The following is a 17,424-nucleotide window of genomic DNA, read 5'->3' on the forward strand; positions in this document are numbered from 1 at the left end:
TTAAAACAATTAGACCAGATTGGGCATTGTCTAGTTCAGCTTGTTTAACTAACTTTGTTTTGCTGTTTTAGGAATTTTAATGCTAACTCACCTGACCGCAAAATCGTTGCGATGTAAACAAGCAACTCTCAAACCTGGCTTGGATAAAGAATTGAGTTTCCTTTATTTCCAGTTGTTTGTTGGTTCTTTTCGATGCTTTATTTTATTCTTTGAAATATTCAAATTAAGAAACACGGCACCAAAGAGTTGGAAGACAACACAATAAAAAACACATGTCTGCATCAAAACAGCATAAAAGTATTTAAGAGCCAACCTACGCCATATTTCAGCTCGTTTTACGAAAACATATCTTTTCGGCGAAAAAAAACGAGGGCTCTACCGTAAGCACCGTGGGCCTGAATTCTGCACCGGTGGGAACGTAACGGATGTTGTGATTACTTTTTATTGCCATCCAAAGCTCACCCGTTCCGGTCACCCACCGCACCTCCTCACGCAGGCCTGTACTAAGAAAACAATCGGGTTTTCTTTGCAACGCCACGCAACCAGCAGCCAAGCACACTCCGCGTTATGCAGCATTCAGCAATTTCTTAGAACTTCTCGGTCACATATTGTGCGAGCATATGAACGACCACGAGCAGTGTCCCGCGAAAAGCCAGAACCTAAACCGAGCGGCGCAAATCAACCACCAACTCCTGTGACAATTTGCTGTGTGCGCGAATCGTTAACCGAGCGGGCGAAGGAAACAGTGGGCCGTAGCCGTAACAGAAAAACACCGACCACGGGTTCATCCAGCTTGGGTTTTCATTTTTACCATTTTTCCAGCCCCCAACGCATCGCCTTTTGTGCAGCAAAACCACCGAAGCTCGTCCCCTGTGCATGTGCGCGTTCGGAAAAACGGCCATCGCAATGTACTAACGTGAAAAAAGTGAAAACGATAAAACTACATTAAAGCCAGCTGGCTGTGAAGCAATACAAAAAAATATTAAATCGTGCAATTTTCCCCCTCGTGTTATTCATGTGCTGTTAAAGTGTTATTCTCTCGTAAACAGTGTTAACGTGCCCGAATGGCTTCGAGCGTGTAGCTGAGTGGAGGCAAAAAAAAAGCGCAATAATACTAACGGGATCGGGAAGCGAAATTTAAAAGAAGCAGATAAAAAAAATAAAAACAGGAACCCGTACGGGAAACCCGAAAAACTCCAGGTGACACCGTTCCCAACGCCCAGCGTGCGCAACGTACACACAATTGATGAAGATTGAAAACGAGTCAAATTGATGTTTGAAGCGAGACAGGAAACAGACACAATGCTGCTGCTGAACGGATGGATCGGAGTGCTGCTAGGATTCCTCTCGGTCTCAGGTAATGTCCGCCCCGGTTTGCTTTGCTTGCTCGCTTATCCTTTTTGCAGGAGCTTCACACATTCGATGCGCTTTTCGATTCCGGAAAACGGTTCGATCTTCCCTTCACCGTTCGTTGTGTTTCCCTTTTAACGGATATGTCGTTTTCGTTTTTCAACCTCCCACTGAATAGGAGGATATTTCAGACACTTTAGCCGTTTGAACTTTTTATCTGCTGCTCAAACCTGTCATCCGTTCGCTCGCACTTCGGCATTCGGTGGCCGTTTTCACTTTCCTGCGAAACGGATCCACGCAAGGAAACCTTTTTCCTCCGATACCCTGCAAAATGGGGCTGCTCATTCCGATGTCTTCTCACCTTAATTGGGCGATCGGTGTCCGATGTTCGTCAGTAACCTTTCACGTTTCCTGCTCTAGAAGGCAGTTGGGAAGGTTTTTTTTTTCTTCATCCTAAAGCTTGTCGTCTTCAGCAAATGATTGGTTTCAAATGACACATCCAGACTGGACCGGCGCCTTTTGGTCGTTTTCCCCGCACCGAACGCCGAGAACCCCGGGTGCTAGTTTATTATTAGACCTTATTTTTCTCCTATCTCTCTCTCTTTCTTCATTTTTGGTCATCTCGGGTGGACATTTGGTCGACTTTTCAAGGGGATTGGGCAAGGCTAGCGCTACCTTATTTCCGGTTGTCACCATTCATCGACGTTCCGCATCCGGGGCCAAGTTTTTCCCACCACACTCAAGAGAATGGGAACGTTTTCGTTTTTTTTTTTTAATGGAGTTTTGCTTTCCACTTTCCGTTTTTTTTTTCTCTGAAAACACTCTACCGGCGACAAGCCGCTTCCCGCCTGCTGAGAGATTTAATTTGACCTGAATTTTTGGCGAATGCTCACCGGTCGAAAAGGTAGGCCGCTTTCGGTACCGTTATTTTGACAGATTTTAAATTAAATGTTAAATAAACGATGACCAGCGTTGGCAGGACCGCTCTCCAATACCCGAAGGGTGAATGATTTTTGTGCACGTTCCAAGCAGGAGATGGCGAAACAGGGAGCGAAAGTTAGGAGGGTTCATAAGAGGCGGTAGCGCGCATAGCTTTCGGGACGCTTCCAACGCCGTCCTTCTGCTGAAGTTGATTCAATTTTGATCTTCCATAAACTGTTCACTTTGGTGCATGTCGAAACACATTTTTGCTATTTGACTGCGTTAAGTGCGCACGATTAATTTCCAAAGTAGTCGATAGGACAGCAATTTAACAGAGGTAAAGGACAACAAAAGAGGGTTCACGACATGCGAGCGTTAGCGCCGGATAGTCTAGTAAGCCCTTAACGGGCAGGTATAACCAAGACGATCGTAACGTAAAGAAAAAGAAGAAGAATATACAACAATTAATTACAACTCCAAATTTCATGTTATGTACCAGAATTGGCAAGTAAATTACTCTAAAAAGAAATTGAATTTACTAAGACTACTCTTCCTTTGTAAAACAAATATTGTAAGCTAATATAAGCTTAGAGAAGTCTAAAAATTTAAATAAAAATCTACCGGCTTGAAAACTGTTAGACAACCATTAACTTGAAGTCCTGAAAACTGTTTCCTATCGTAACTGGAACGATTTTGAAATTTATTTGCACCATCTTTTTTATTTATTTATTTATTTATTTATTTGCACAAATTGTCTGCCGCAAGGGTTACACAATGCATTGATACTATGAATAGACTTATAGCTAATGGGGTAGGAAGGAGGAGGAGGCGCGAAGGCGAGAGCGGAAGTGTGACAAAGGACGATTGTAGTCAAACAGGTGGTACGAGCAGTTGAAAGCGGAGAGCGCTCGAAGAAACGGGTCGTTGGATCCAAAACGCGTATGGCGGGATGGGATATGCAAGGGGGGTCTATCACGCAAGTGACGTGTAGGGGCATAAAATGGGACTGAGGATAACAGAGCAGGAACATCAAGGTCATGAGTTAGAAGGCTAGCAATAAAGCAAGCTCTGGAATAGGAATGCCGAACTTCTATAGTATCGAGCTCTAGAAGCTGGCAGCGGATAGGATAGGAAGGGACGTCCACGTGGAGACGTCGGACTACTACACGAGTGAACTTGCGCTGAACACTCTCCAGCCTGGCCATCGCTACGGAACCTGGTGGTGACCAGATAACGGCGGCGTAATCCAGAGTGGATCGAACCCAGCAACAGTAAAGAGCCTTGAGGCAACGAGGGTCGCTGATTTCGGACGAAAGTCTAAGAATAAGGCCCAAAGTTTTGTTAGCTTTTTTTACAACATAATCAACATGTAGGTTAAAGTTAAGAGCCTCATCAAGCCATACTCCCAAGTCTTTTACGGAGGTTACTCGACTAATGGGGGTATTGCACAGGGAGTAAGGATAGGAAAACTTGCAGGATCTACCAAACGAGATGACACAACATTTATCAGGACAGAGAAGAAGGCCGTTGGCATTACACCACATGGAAAACGAGTCTAGGACATTTTGGAGCGCATAACAATCAAGAGACGAAGACACAGGAAGGAATATTTTAAGGTCATCAGCGTAGAGCAGACAACCGTCATTTGGAAGAATATAGGTACAGTCATTAACAAAGAGAACAAATAGAAGAGGGCTAAGAACGCTGCCTTGAGGTACTCCAGACAAGCCTATAAAGGGATCAGAATAGCTGGCCTGTACCTTGACCTTGTACGATCTACCGTTTAAGTAAGACTCAAACCAAGGAAGCAGGTGACCACCCACTCCAAGTTTTTTCAGTTTGGCAACTAACAGCTCAAGGGGGACACTATCAAAGGCCGCCTTAAAGTCGGTATAAATGACATCAGTTTGAAAGCCGGAGACCATATTTTTGAAGGCAGATGAAATTAAACACATAAGGTTGGAAGAAGTGGAACGTTTGGGAATAAACCCATGTTGGCTAGGAGAAAGATGACTGACGATAATAGGAAGCAAGGAGGAATGGATGATGGATTCGAGGACTTTGGAAGGGGAGCAAAGGATCGAGATACCGCGGTAATTAGAGCATACTGAGCGATCCTTTTTTTTATGGGTAGGGATTAACCAAGCGGACTTCCAAATGGTTGGGAAGGAGCCTTCGAGGATGGATCGGTTGAATAAGCGCAACAAAAGAGGAGCAAACAGAGAAGGACATTTTTTTAAGATCGACGAGGGAATTCCGTCAGGGCCAGGAGAGAAGGACATTTTTAGCTTAGACAAAGATTGAAGTACTGCAGAGATATCGATGGGAACATGGTTTATGGAAAAGATGTTACAAGGGGTGAAGGAAAGACCATCAGCCAAAGGCACTCCACGGCTACCGGGCGCGACAAACACACTGGAGAAGTGTTCAGCAAAAAGGCAACACTTTTCCTGTGGAGTAGAGGCAGTTTTATCATTAAAGGATACGATAGGAGGGATGCCAGTTTGTTTGCGTCGCGAATTGGAGAACCGCCAGAAGGATCTGGGGTCATTTGTGAATCGGTCCTGCAACCTAACAACGTATGAAGCATAACGCCACCGGTTGTAGTCCCGATAAGTACCTGCAGCGTATTTGTAGATACGCAGAGATATTAGATTGTCGTGGTCTCTATGGTATCTACGATGTGCTCGCTTCTTCTCCGCCTTCAGCAGTCGCAAGGTCCTGTTTGACCACGGAGGATTAGGAGGTGGATTTCGGGAGGGACAGCATAATGGGAAGATAGACTTAAGCTTATCGTTAAACATAGAAACAGCAATGTCGACGGACGCAGCATCTTCGATAAAGGACCAGTTTACGCTGGTTGCTTCAGTGATGAATCTCGCGTAATTGATTCTTTTAAAGTTGAAGCCGGACGACGGACGGGAGCGTTTCGGGCTAACTGTAGAGGACCGCGCAGGTTGTAGATCAGGAACGGTGATTTCGAGGGCTGGATGGTAGTCATCAAGGGGCAGGATCGGGCAGGGGGCGGTCCGAACACTTGAGCATACCTCGGTGGCAGTAGCATTAGCAAATATAAGATCGAGTTGGCGACCACGGTGATTGGTTACTCCAGATAGCTGTGCCAATCCATTGAATGCCATACCATCGACGAGGGAGCCGCATCCAGGCGGCGTGCAGCTTGGGGTGAAGTGTAGCGGTAAAGTAGTAGTAGCATTCCACGTAATCATAGGTTTGTTAAAATCTCCAAACAGCAGTAACTGGTCAGCAGGCTTCATGCGTTCGGAGATTACGCTCACACTCTCGTGAAGGTTTTCGTATATTTCATCAGATGAACTGCGGTCGGGTGGGATATAGATCGCACCAATAAAGAGTGACCAGCTGTGCAGTTTAATGCAGACCCATGCAAGCTCAAGCGATGCACAAGAATGCCGGATTAGAGATGAATCGAGAGCAGCTGAGCAGGCAATTAGCACACCACCACCACGCGAGTGCCGACTGTTGTCTAGGTTGCAGTCACAGCGATGGATGGTAAAGTTGGCACAGGTGAATAAGGATGACGGAATCGAATCGTCCAGCCACGATTCGGTGAGCACCAGCACATCATAATCCGTTTCAATTAGTGCGAGTCTAAGTGAGTCTAGTTTAGTGCGTAAACCTCTAACATTTTGGTAATAGATGTTTAGATCGGTAAGAGATGCAGAATAATGAGGATTGCTAAACATACACGTTTGGCTGGTCGGGGGCTATCGGTGGTACATCGGAGGGCAGCAATGATGAGTTCGGTATCGGCGATGTGATGTGGTTCTCTTGACGGCTTGTAGAATGCGGTGCGGTCATGTAATTCGGGTTAGTTGTAGTGGAGTGAGTTGAGTGGAGCCGGTTATTATTATGATTGTGGAGTCTAGGCCGGGACTCAAACTCATGCAATACCGTTCCACAGGGCCAAGTATCGGGGTTCAGTGCTTTTTCGCGTAAAATGGCCGGAATTCCCACTTTAAATGAGTAGAAGCGGCGCTTGGATTGATCGCGACCACGCGAGGTCAGCCGGAACACATCGATGTCATTAGAGCCAACATGCTCCCCGATAAAGGCCTTCATCTGTTCATCAGTGACGTCAGGATGAACACGTGTGAAAAAAAGCCAAGCCAAGGGCGTAGGTGGCGGTACAAAGCGAATCGAATTAGTCGGTGTGCTCGTGCACGTGCCTTCGACGAACGGAGCTAGTGGCATCTGAACCGGTGCAGGTAGGGTTGGTATAGGTGTAGGTATGTAGCATTGAGCAGTAGGACGGAGATCCTTGGACACAACAGGCCCAGTCGGCGGGTCAGCGCGTGTGCGTGGGCGCGCAACATTGGCATATGTGTCGATGTTTGGAGCAGTAGTTGTGGTGTCAGGGATTCGACGATCAAGTTCGGAGCGCAGCTCTTTTACTAGCTCAACTTTTAATTTGCTCACCAATCCAGCCAAGGCAGAGCCGCAATCAGCCTTCAATGCTCGACATTTCTCGCATGTCCAGTTGAGACCACGATTGCGTGACAGCTCCTTGATACAGGCACCGGCAAGCTTTAGACATTCCGGATGAAACACAGCTTGGCAGGTGGAAAAAGGCCAATTTCCACTGCAAACCACCGGATCCTTTGGAACAGCCACAGCACAAATATGGCAATTGGTATCCATGATGAAGTGAGAGAGTGTGCTCTGCGTATCGGGTCCGAGAGCGAACGTAAACAACTTGTCTCGCTCTCTGGGCAGGTTCCCGGGGTCGAAGACACAGCAGAGTGATGGCGCCAAAACCGGTGATCGACCGAAATCCAACGCACCAAAAGTAATAAACGCGTACGAACGGGGGCGGCGACTGCGAACAAAACGTAAGTAGGGCGAGGCGCGAACTAGGGGATCACGACACGAGACTTTGTCTGAACGCAGGCGCACGAAATCACGCACGGTAGGAAAATAAGCAGGAGCGATTGAAAGCACGTCCGACTACAGCAGGTTAGCGAGCGAGAATTTATGGTTCCATGTTTCAAATAAATAATTCCTACGATAATTTACAAAGTCCGACAAAGATTTACAATTGTCCGTGTCACGTTGTAATCAAAAGCACTTCCAGAATAACTGAAAACCATCGTTCCTACTGTACAAAGGGTCGCATGCCTCATTAAAAGTCAGCCCAATTCTGAGGCATCAAACGTTCGTTGCATTCGTACAGTTTAATTATACTTAAAACAAGCATCACCACATTGTGCTTCGGAGAACTGTGTAAAACTAATCCCTTTTCCCACGAGCAATTGAATTCTTCGAATGTACCCCGATTCGCTTACCTACTTACAAGTGGAATCGATTCAACCGTTCGATTTATCGTGGGTAGCATGAATACATTCTTCGCTTGTACAACGTGTACCACTAATTACAGAACCGTGTCAACCCGATTCCCGGAGGCGGTGCCAATAAACGATCAAACTTTCAGCCCACCCACAGAACCATCCCGTTCATTTGGCGAACTTTGGCGAACTATTTGGGAGCGCGTCCGTACGGAAACTAGGCTGCCTAGCTTCTCCCTTTTTGATATGACACCCCTGTGGAAGGGTTGTTGGGATATGTTTTGCGTCACGGTTGCGTTGCATAGAATTACCATTCGGAAAAAGCTTTCCGTCAACCGTGTGTACGTAAGATGATGCATGGCACAGGTGAGCGGATGGCAAGAACCTGAACATTCCCGAAGGTTTAATCCTACGTATCATATACTCACATACACACATACACATAGACAACATTTTCTGCGAATTTTCGAATGTCATGCAGGAATGGAAACCTGCAGTGCGAGCTTACATTTCAGCCACAGTGAATGCATCGAACTTTTCGGAGTGGCATCGCTCGGGGGGGCCATGGAGGAAAACCCACCCGGGTGGTTGACAAATTCCACGCCACCCCACACGCAGACAAATCTCCGACAGCTGTCTGCTGCATCCCCGATAACCCGAACCGACGGATGCAGCAGCGTCGGGCGAACTTTTCCTCCGAACCGACACTGACGCAGAACCGTGAAACGCACACCGGATCAGAAATCGCAGAAACATACCCGTTTTCCGTTCCCCGCCGGAGTGAGTCGAGCATCCCGCCCGCCGGGACGCCGCCCACCTTCCCGCTGGCGATCTTCATCATCATAATTATCAACCCGAATGTGCAGAAACATTATGACGTTACAAGCGCCATTTGCAAGAATGTCCCACCGCTTGAAACCGGGACGACGCTCGCCGCAGCACCAGGGACAAGTTTGCCCCGGGAGACAACGGGCTGACATTAAACTTTTCCGGCCCCCGGGCCACCCCGCCTTCTAACTTCGTCCGATTCTTTCGCCCTCTTCCCGTCGTACCGTAACGGGCACATTCGGTGCGAAACTGTTCAAGCCACACGCTGCTCGCTGCTGGAAAACTTTCAGTGTGGGGTTGCTGAACCTTTCCAGAACAGGCACACACACTGGCTCACACATACACACACACACACACACTCACATTTCTCATCTTCCCGTGCTGAAGTGACGCTTACCGTATTAGCCTCCAGTAGCTCAACGAGCTGGTAGCTGGGAGCTGGCTGTGTTACCGTAGGTTTTCCAAGCGCCCCAAATGGAAAGCGTAAGCTTCAAGTGTCGTAAAAGTTTATCCGTTTTTTCCAACGACTACGGCACCGTTTGGTGGCAGCGAAACGGACGAAGGATTGGCGCCGTACGTGGTGGATGGAGAGTTCATTAAAAAAATCCTCGAACTGCTCTCGCCGATCGATTTCGTTCTCCGAATTTTGCTGACACTTTCAGCGCATTCGGTTGCGTTTTATGCGTTTATCGTGTGAATCTCCAACCTAATGGAGGAACTGCTCCCACCATCGGGCGGCTTTCCCCTCTGGCCTCGATGTACCGTTTTAACAGTGGTTTTAACAGTGTATAAAAGGTTCCAGCATGGTAATTAATGATCCACATCACTATGGATTCATTTACTAATTTTTCTACCGTACTTGCTCTACGGAGAGGTTGGTAAGGTTTCCATCCCTGGGAACAATAGACCGGTTACGGATGTATAAAACAATAGGAAAGCTTCACACGGCATTCTCGGTGCCGTTCCTTTCGTCTTTTAAAGTGAAACATTAACCCCAACGAATGTGCTGTTCCGCCAATGAACGACAATGTGTCCTGATGTTATGCATACTTCCTTTTACAATTAAAGGTTTCAGCAGCTTGGGAAATTTATTTTACATTCCTACGAATGATTACGCAATTGGAACTTTAGTGCTTCGATGAATAATCGTTCTATTGAATTGGCAATCGTACATAAGCGGTGCAAACCGGATTAATTTTATATCGAATTCTGTTTGATAAATTTATGGACTAAATAGTTGCACGACGGTAGAAATGCGGTCGTATTTGACCAATTTCACCATTATTTAACAATTTAAGCCCAACTCATTTTTTACGAAACAGACAAGCCATTCACAAGTTCTCTTCAGAGCAATCCCACCCTGAATTCCCAACGGATAATCCCTTCACACGTTGGCGCAATAAATATGTGTTATCTGTTAGAACTTTATCGTTGGCGCCTCGATGTCGGCATTCACCTCCGAACCCGGTCTGCTCTTTTCCCCCTCCCAAACCACTAGAAACGCTCGGGCTGAAGCTGAAAACGGTGCGCATCCCAACGTACAAGTTCCGCAGCGAGTCGGCCCTGCTCGAGTGCCACTACGAGCTGAACGGGGCGCGAAAGGGACACGGCTCGCTGGACGGCAGTAACCGGCGGCACCACGGCTACCAGAGCGACTACCTGAGCGAGCCGTACGAGGAGGAGGAAAAGCTCTACTCGATCAAGTGGTACAAGGACAACGAGGAGTTCTACCGCTACGTGCCGTCGGCGTCGCAGCCGATCAAGAGCTACAAAATCGAGGGCATCCGGGTCGACCCGAACCACTCGGACGGCACCAAGGTGCTGCTGCGCGGCCTGACGCTCAAGTCGTCCGGCATCTACCGGTGCGAGATCTCGGCCGAGGCGCCCAACTTCGACTCGGTGCACGGCGAGGGCCGGATGGATGTGATATGTAAGTGTCACCGCGAACGAATCCCGCCTCCCGGGCAGGGATCCATCCACTTGGATGAGTGTTGCAATGGGTAGGCGGTGTTAGGATAGATTGTAAAAGATATTGCAGCTGCGTGTTTGTCTCATGAACGTCAATTTCAAGTTTGAGCTTCCCTGTCTAGCCTTATTTGCTTATTTTTCCGCCATAGCCCAACCTAAATCGAGTCATTTGATCACTTACTAAAACTCAATATGATTAGGTATTTTTTAAGCTATTTCTTTAAATTTTCAAAGAATCTGAGTCCATCAACCCAGTTAATAAAGTAATGCAACAACTCTGGAAGGGATTACTCTCAATTTAATATTCCTCCAAACTAATCAACGATTATATAAAATCAAATAGTGTACAATAATTTTCATTTGAACAGATCAAAAATGGTTCGATTTTGACATCAATAGTTGCATCAAATATCTCAATTTTTAAATTATGTTGTCCAAGTTTTAGCTACGATTTTCGTGTAGGGTTTTTTTTAACATTTTTCAATCTATCATCTATAACTCTTTTCTTCTACTACGTTCGCTTGTCCGCTGTTTATGTCACCCCCAATCAGACGTCCCCAAGGACGGGCCACACATAAGCGATGGCGAGCGGAAAAGCTACCAGATCGGCGAGACGATGGAGCTGAACTGCACGTCTGGCCGCTCGTACCCCGCCTCCACGCTGCAGTGGTACCTCAACGATCTGCTGGTGACGGATCCGAACAACATCGTCCACTATCCGGCGGTGCACAACCAGCACGGGCTGATCACGACCTTCCTCGGGCTGAGCATGGTCGTCAACCACCGGCACTACATCGATGGCACGATGCGCATCAAGTGCGTCGCCAGCCTATCGCCCGTCCTGTGGCGCGGTGGACAGGAGAGCATCGTCCAGTGGGAGCAGCCCGCCATCGACAATCGCGTCGCCATGCTTTTGGGTGAGTCCGATTGTAAATACGTTGTTTACCAGTTCAGTTTGTTTGCGAATGATTTTGAAGGATTGTTTCGACGGCATATGCTGCGATTTTGTCGTTTCAAATCTTTTAACTAATCAGAGAAGAAAGAGGTACAGGAAGGTAGAAACAATTTTTATTTAATAGTCTGGAGAATTATTATTTATTTCTTATTAATTTATTTATCTAGCAGATCGAAGTGTTTAGTAATAAATTTTAAAAACACATTCTGGCAGCTGCCTAAACATTATAAAAATATTGGCAAAAAAACTATAAACAAATTTAACATAACGAAACCATCTTAAAAACTCATTTCCATAACAATTTTCCGCCTTAATTATCTTTTGCAGTGAAAAGCAATGCTTCCGTGCGAAGGATACACTTACTAGTGTCACTCATCAGCCTCCTGCTGTACGCGTGTCGATTGACCTTCGCTCGCATAGTCTAGAGGCAGTGTCTGTTGCAGTAACGAATCAAATAAATAATTCCTCCCTCCCTCCTACACACGCAAACATACACTGAAAGAGACACAAATCGACATAAGGAAAACACACAAAACACAGCCTCCCTTAGCTACGAGAGACCGCAGCAGTCTGTGGCATACAATAAGGTAGCGTTGAAACTTATCATTAGCAAGTAATCTAGGGGACATTTCAAACCAAGCGACGTGATAGAGTTACATTTCGGTGTCGGCATTAGCGTCGACGATCGTTAAGGTTCGTCGGTTCGAGGGACGGTCGGAGATCATTTAAAAAGTAAAATTCACAACAAAGTCAAATCCCAACCAGAGCTTAGGAGTCGAGAGTCGTGCCGCGAGGGTTAGCTAAACAATGATGAATCGGACCGCGTGTCTAACGCACCCAACAAACGAACAGCAAGAATGTTGGCCACAGGATTCCTACAATCCGCAATTGTAAGTTGAGTCCAAACGACGCGACAGAACAGTGTGCTAAAACAAGTCCAATAGGAAACAACTTAAAATCCTATCTTCAGCAAAACGTTAACTTTCAAATACGCATCCAAACGAGAGAGCTGATTTTACGAGCCCTAAAGTAGAACGGAAGCGTCTTTTTTAGAAGAAGTGTCCTGCTAGAACCATGGTTCGATTCTAAAAACGAAGCGATAGAACCAAAACAATCCATGCTAACACACTGGACATCACCGGGCACGACAAACTGATTTGCGTGAATTGGTGCAAGGATAGTAAAAATTGTTAAACAAGTCAACCCTGCGTCGACGACTGCACGAAGGTCGTGCGCGATGAAGAATGGTAGGGGTGAAGAGCAAAATGTAAAAGCAAATAAATCGTTGTATATAACCGAGTGAAAAGTTAAAAAGGTAAAGAATAAACATGCGATGCAATGTTACAAACAATTAGCATATTAGCATCGTCGTAAACGCAAAAGAAACACACACACAAACACAGATACACAAAAACGAAACTCTTGCATCGACAGTAACGGAGTAGGGTGGTACCTCCGAACAAAATAGTAGGAAAGTGGAAAAGAATATAAAAAGTGAACACAAAGTCAATCGTTTAATTTTGTAAATAAAGTTAGCAAACATAACAAAACTACTTTAACAAAAAAAAACCGAATCCGTGTGTGCTTTTATTGGGAAAACTTGCGAGTGTGTGGTTTGCCACTTAAAAATGCTATTGAGAAATGAAAAATTTCATTTAATAGACTTACGAAGAGATTGCTTGTTTTAAGACATGTTTTATTCGATTTGTTTTCGATTTTTCTGTTCACAACTTCCCAGAGGCATTAACACAGGGTACGTCGAACTGCAGCTCAGATTTTATGCTCATGCTAAACAACATCAAGTGGCCAGTAACAACATCGATTGCAAGTGCTCGACCGGAGTCGGGGAGTCGGAGAGAATAAAAAAAGCAACGGCATGTAAAACCCGCAGCAACCAAACACTTACGATAAGCAAGTACCATCGAGACCGGACCAAACACTCTTCGAACCCGACAGACCATAGTGCCATTCAGGGCGTAACTTGATTCGTTATCGTATCGTATTGGAATATGATCAGCCTTTTTTCTCCATTATTTCCCTCGCAAACCCCCCTTCTGGCGGTGGAACTTTTTCCGCTCCCCTCCACCACAGTGGTAACCATGCTCAAAGCAAATGGAAATCCTTTCTCCATCGAGTACAACTCCATTTCCATCGGTGGTGGTCAGAGCCACACACCGCACGATCCGGATTGTGTATCTAGTGGAGACCGGCGGTTTTTTTTTCCGACCGAGCGCAAACCGGCTGGGATGCTGGACCTTTTTTAATTCTTTATTTAATGTTTGCTTAAGCTTCAGTTCACCAACCTCAAATGTAACCTTTAAGCGAGATTTGGAAAAAAGAGGAGTCTTTACAAGAAACCATCTCGAACAAGGGCTTCAACCGAGCGAACATTACCCAGCATCCGGTGAAGGTGGAAAGCTAAATATTAAAAACCCCACAGATCCCTGCGCAGCCGGATAATAGACGTAGCGAGAAACGAACAAACAAACATTTCCTTTTGACCAACGGAACTGGTAGACGGGGGGAGCCTATGATAATAAACATTTTGCATTCATCCGCCCGCGGATAAAGGCGGGTGTTGTGTAAAGTTCTTTATTCTTATTACGCGCGTTTCGTTCGTTTTGCTCGAATCCATTTTCTTTTCATGTTTTATCTAGGATTGGCGAACACTTTTCTGTTTCGCTCGAAAGGTTAGTTACTTCTACTTTCTAATGTTTCTCAGCCGTTTCACCGTTAAAGATTACGTTTTTTAAGGGTTTCAATTACGGTAGCCTTTAACCACTGCCCTTGCATAATTTTGGTGGGTTAAATCTACTGCCTCGGATTTCATTCTAATTTTCCATTTCAAACGTTGAGCGACGCATGAACCCTATTCATGGGCAACTAAGCATCATTATGCCGTAGTTTGGAATAGATAAGGCGCTTATTTGCCCCGGGTGAGAGTCCCATTACCTCGCCGTAATGGAATGAATGGGAGCACTTACCGTTGAAATCGAATATCAATCGCAGCCGGAACGAAAACTATCCAAACCCAATCGCATTCAGTAACTGCGTTAGGGTCCTCGGTAGGAATAGATAAACATCCGATACCGGGCGGCACCTGCCCTCCTGCCTGATTACCATCCCGGGCCGCCACCCTGTACCGGGTAACGTGTATGCTTGATTTTCACCTTCGCATTTCCCGACCCCTCCCCCCGTCCGAGGAGCTGCCGTGGCCTGCTGCGAGTTGAACGTATTTTTACGATTTTATTAGATTCCCTACCTACTGAACAATTGCTACTCGAAGACCTGCCGTACCATTCGTCGCCTACCGTACGGCTCGTCATCCTTTCCCGGCATTTACACGTACGTACGTCGAATCACTTCGGAACAGCGCTCCTACATTCGCATTGTATGGCGTTTCCCACGACCAACGGACCACCTCCACCGGCTCCACGGGACCTCGTGTTACATCACCGTCCTTGTCCCGGCGGTAGTGGAAAATCTCGTTATCGTATTATGTTTTGTTTACCAGTGGGTTCCCCGTTTCCATTCGACCCACCCCGTGCCACTACCTCGCCTACCACGGGGTTTTGTTTGAACGTTGAGCAGCTCAGGAGCACCGCATCGTTGAACTGTATAGCGCCACCAACTCGAACGCCTCCCCCCTCCAACAGAACCGCGACCGTTGCCCCGGCCCCCGGCGTGTGCTACAACCTGCGGTGAGGATATTTGATATCGGTTTCGTTCATTTGCTTTCGCAGTTCCACACCAGAACTCCTCGCCGGCAGAATATGACACGTCTACGAGTCTTTGCCTGCCAACATCCGACAACTTTAGATTTTGATGCAACCGACCAATGCGAGCTGCGGTGCTGAGAAAAAGGATGCGGCACTGACACCAACAAAACAAAATCAAAAACAACAACCACCCCCCGGTTCGGTTGAAACAAAAGAAATCACCGTTACGGCTCCAGAACGTCCATGATCGACGTAGAGTACGTCAGCGGGATGTTGACATGAGCGAATGGTGTGGACAGAACTATCGTATTGCCTTGGACAATGGATTCTACAGCAGACGTACTAACACTAGCCCACGCTACGTACGTACACATTAGGGAGTCGAATGGAAAGTACTTTTTGTTACTTATTTTCCATGCACAACATTCGCAATCCAGTGAAGCAGAGTAATGCTTTCAACCGAAACCAGAGAAACTTTTTTCTATGCATCGTCGGGTGTCGGACGAATAGTGTTAGTTGTGGCAAACTCCTTTCCTAAAAAAAAAAAAACAGTTTCAATTTGAACGAGGTTTTCACGGCTTTTAGCTTTAATTTATTGGAAATGGGAGGCACAACCATGGAAAAATACTTTCACTTCTATGCAGTAGCATAGCGATGCATACCAATGTAATTAATCGAATGGATTGACAAACTTTTTGCCTTGAACGAGATAAATTTGAACTTTTGTTTGAACAGTTAAACGTCCAAATAAGGGAAAGGCAAAGGTTACACAATCAGGATTGACAATCAGGCAAATATAGTAATGTAAGTTTTATTGCTCAAGCATGAATAAAGTCCACCGGAGAAAAGAAGAACAACGTACAGTTAGCCCTGTTCGTTTTCTTCAAATCATTTTACTTTCAATGAAATATTAACATTTTCATAATATTTTGCATTTTTAAAATATTTTGAAGGTTGTTGTTTTTCTTAAAACCCATCCGATATTTTTTCCCGTTAATATTATACCTTCAAATCAACCATCACAACAAACGAAATCCTCGAATGAACCGTTCGATTTATTCCAAACCTCACCAAGACTCACTTTTCTCGTTATTTCGAATGTCAAAACTCTTTACTACGTTCTAACTATATTTTCTGGACACGTGAAATTCTTCGCTAAACCGGAAAGCTACCCAATCGCTAAAACATTCATGGATATTCATTCGATATTCACTTGACCGCACGCTTGACCCATAAAACTGTGACCAAGCTGTTTCATTTGACTATGAAAATAAGCTTTTAAAGAAAGATTGGTTATGTTTCCCTTCAAGGACTCCCTCAAACCCCAACTGTTTCTGGTGGTAAACGTAAACCCTCCAACACCATTTACATACCATTCTGCCAGTTCCATTCCGGGTGGTCTTCTAACTCTCGACGGTGGAAAGCGGGCAAGTAAAAGGCAAGGTTATGTAAATATGTGAGAGAGTGCTGTGTATCACCGGAGAATCTCGATCCGGCAGTCCCTGGTAATCGTCGCCATGTTGACATACCATGCTGGAAGATGCTTCCCACCCGGCTGGAAACTGACGCAGCGGAAAGGAATTGTAAATGTATCATCTTCATCACTGGTGACACCGATCGCATTTAGCTTCGCTATGGTCAACCCGAAGTACGCCGGAAGGAAGAAGGAAGCGGCAAGTTTGCAAACAAGGTACTTTGGAGCGTGTAAGACGGAGGTTACATGGAAACCGTGTGGTAAACGAAGGTAGACTACTGATGAGTGCAGGTGTAATGGTGAAAGGAATCCCAACTCGCAAACGATACCAACCAACTCGAATCGCAGCGCGAAGAAACTGGCAGAAGCCACATCTCATGGAGGCGCCTGGTGTTTTACGCATTTTAATCACCTACATGAAGCCATTCAAACTCCACCTGGGTGAAATTAGCTGCGGTATAATTAACCCAGCATCAATCGATCGAAACCTGCCAGCGACATTGGATACCCTCGTCAGCTTATCGTTTTTCTAAACCACGGTAAGACATTAAAACGGTTAAAAATAGCTCCATTTGATACCCCAAATTCGCCGAACTGTGTTGCTGGGGATTACTAAAAGAAGCAGCCTAACTGGTGGTCGGTGAATAACAAAATTTTCAGACTAAAACTTAAACCATTTTCTAGAAGCTTGGTCGCACCTGGAAGTGTCTTAAGTTAGGCGCAGTAACAAACAAAAAGGGGGGGCTACAACTCTTGGAGAGAAATGGGATTAAGATTGTCTACTTTTTGTCCGACAAACATCATCTTAGCACGATGTACTCGTGTGGGTGCCTTATTGTTTTGTTTATTTTTCTATTTTTCTATTTTGGTAAGTACTTTGATAATTAA

At 45.8% G+C, this 17,424-nt stretch overlaps 1 protein-coding gene across 1 annotated transcript; it reads left to right on the forward strand.

Annotated features, from left to right (window-relative positions):
* The first annotated feature begins 1,272 nt into the window (after nucleotides 1-1,272).
* LOC131284377 (uncharacterized) lies at nucleotides 1,273-11,768 on the forward strand. The gene is made up of 4 exons (XM_058313232.1): nucleotides 1,273-1,357; nucleotides 9,919-10,350; nucleotides 10,940-11,305; nucleotides 11,671-11,768. Exons 1-4 carry the CDS (start codon nucleotides 1,273-1,275, stop codon nucleotides 11,766-11,768), a joined length of 981 nt encoding a protein of 326 aa, XP_058169215.1.
* Nucleotides 11,769-17,424: the final 5,656 nt, after the last annotated feature.

Source organism: Anopheles ziemanni, chromosome 3, assembly GCF_943734765.1.
Source record: "Anopheles ziemanni chromosome 3, idAnoZiCoDA_A2_x.2, whole genome shotgun sequence".
Lineage (NCBI taxonomy): Eukaryota > Metazoa > Arthropoda > Insecta > Diptera > Culicidae > Anopheles > Anopheles ziemanni.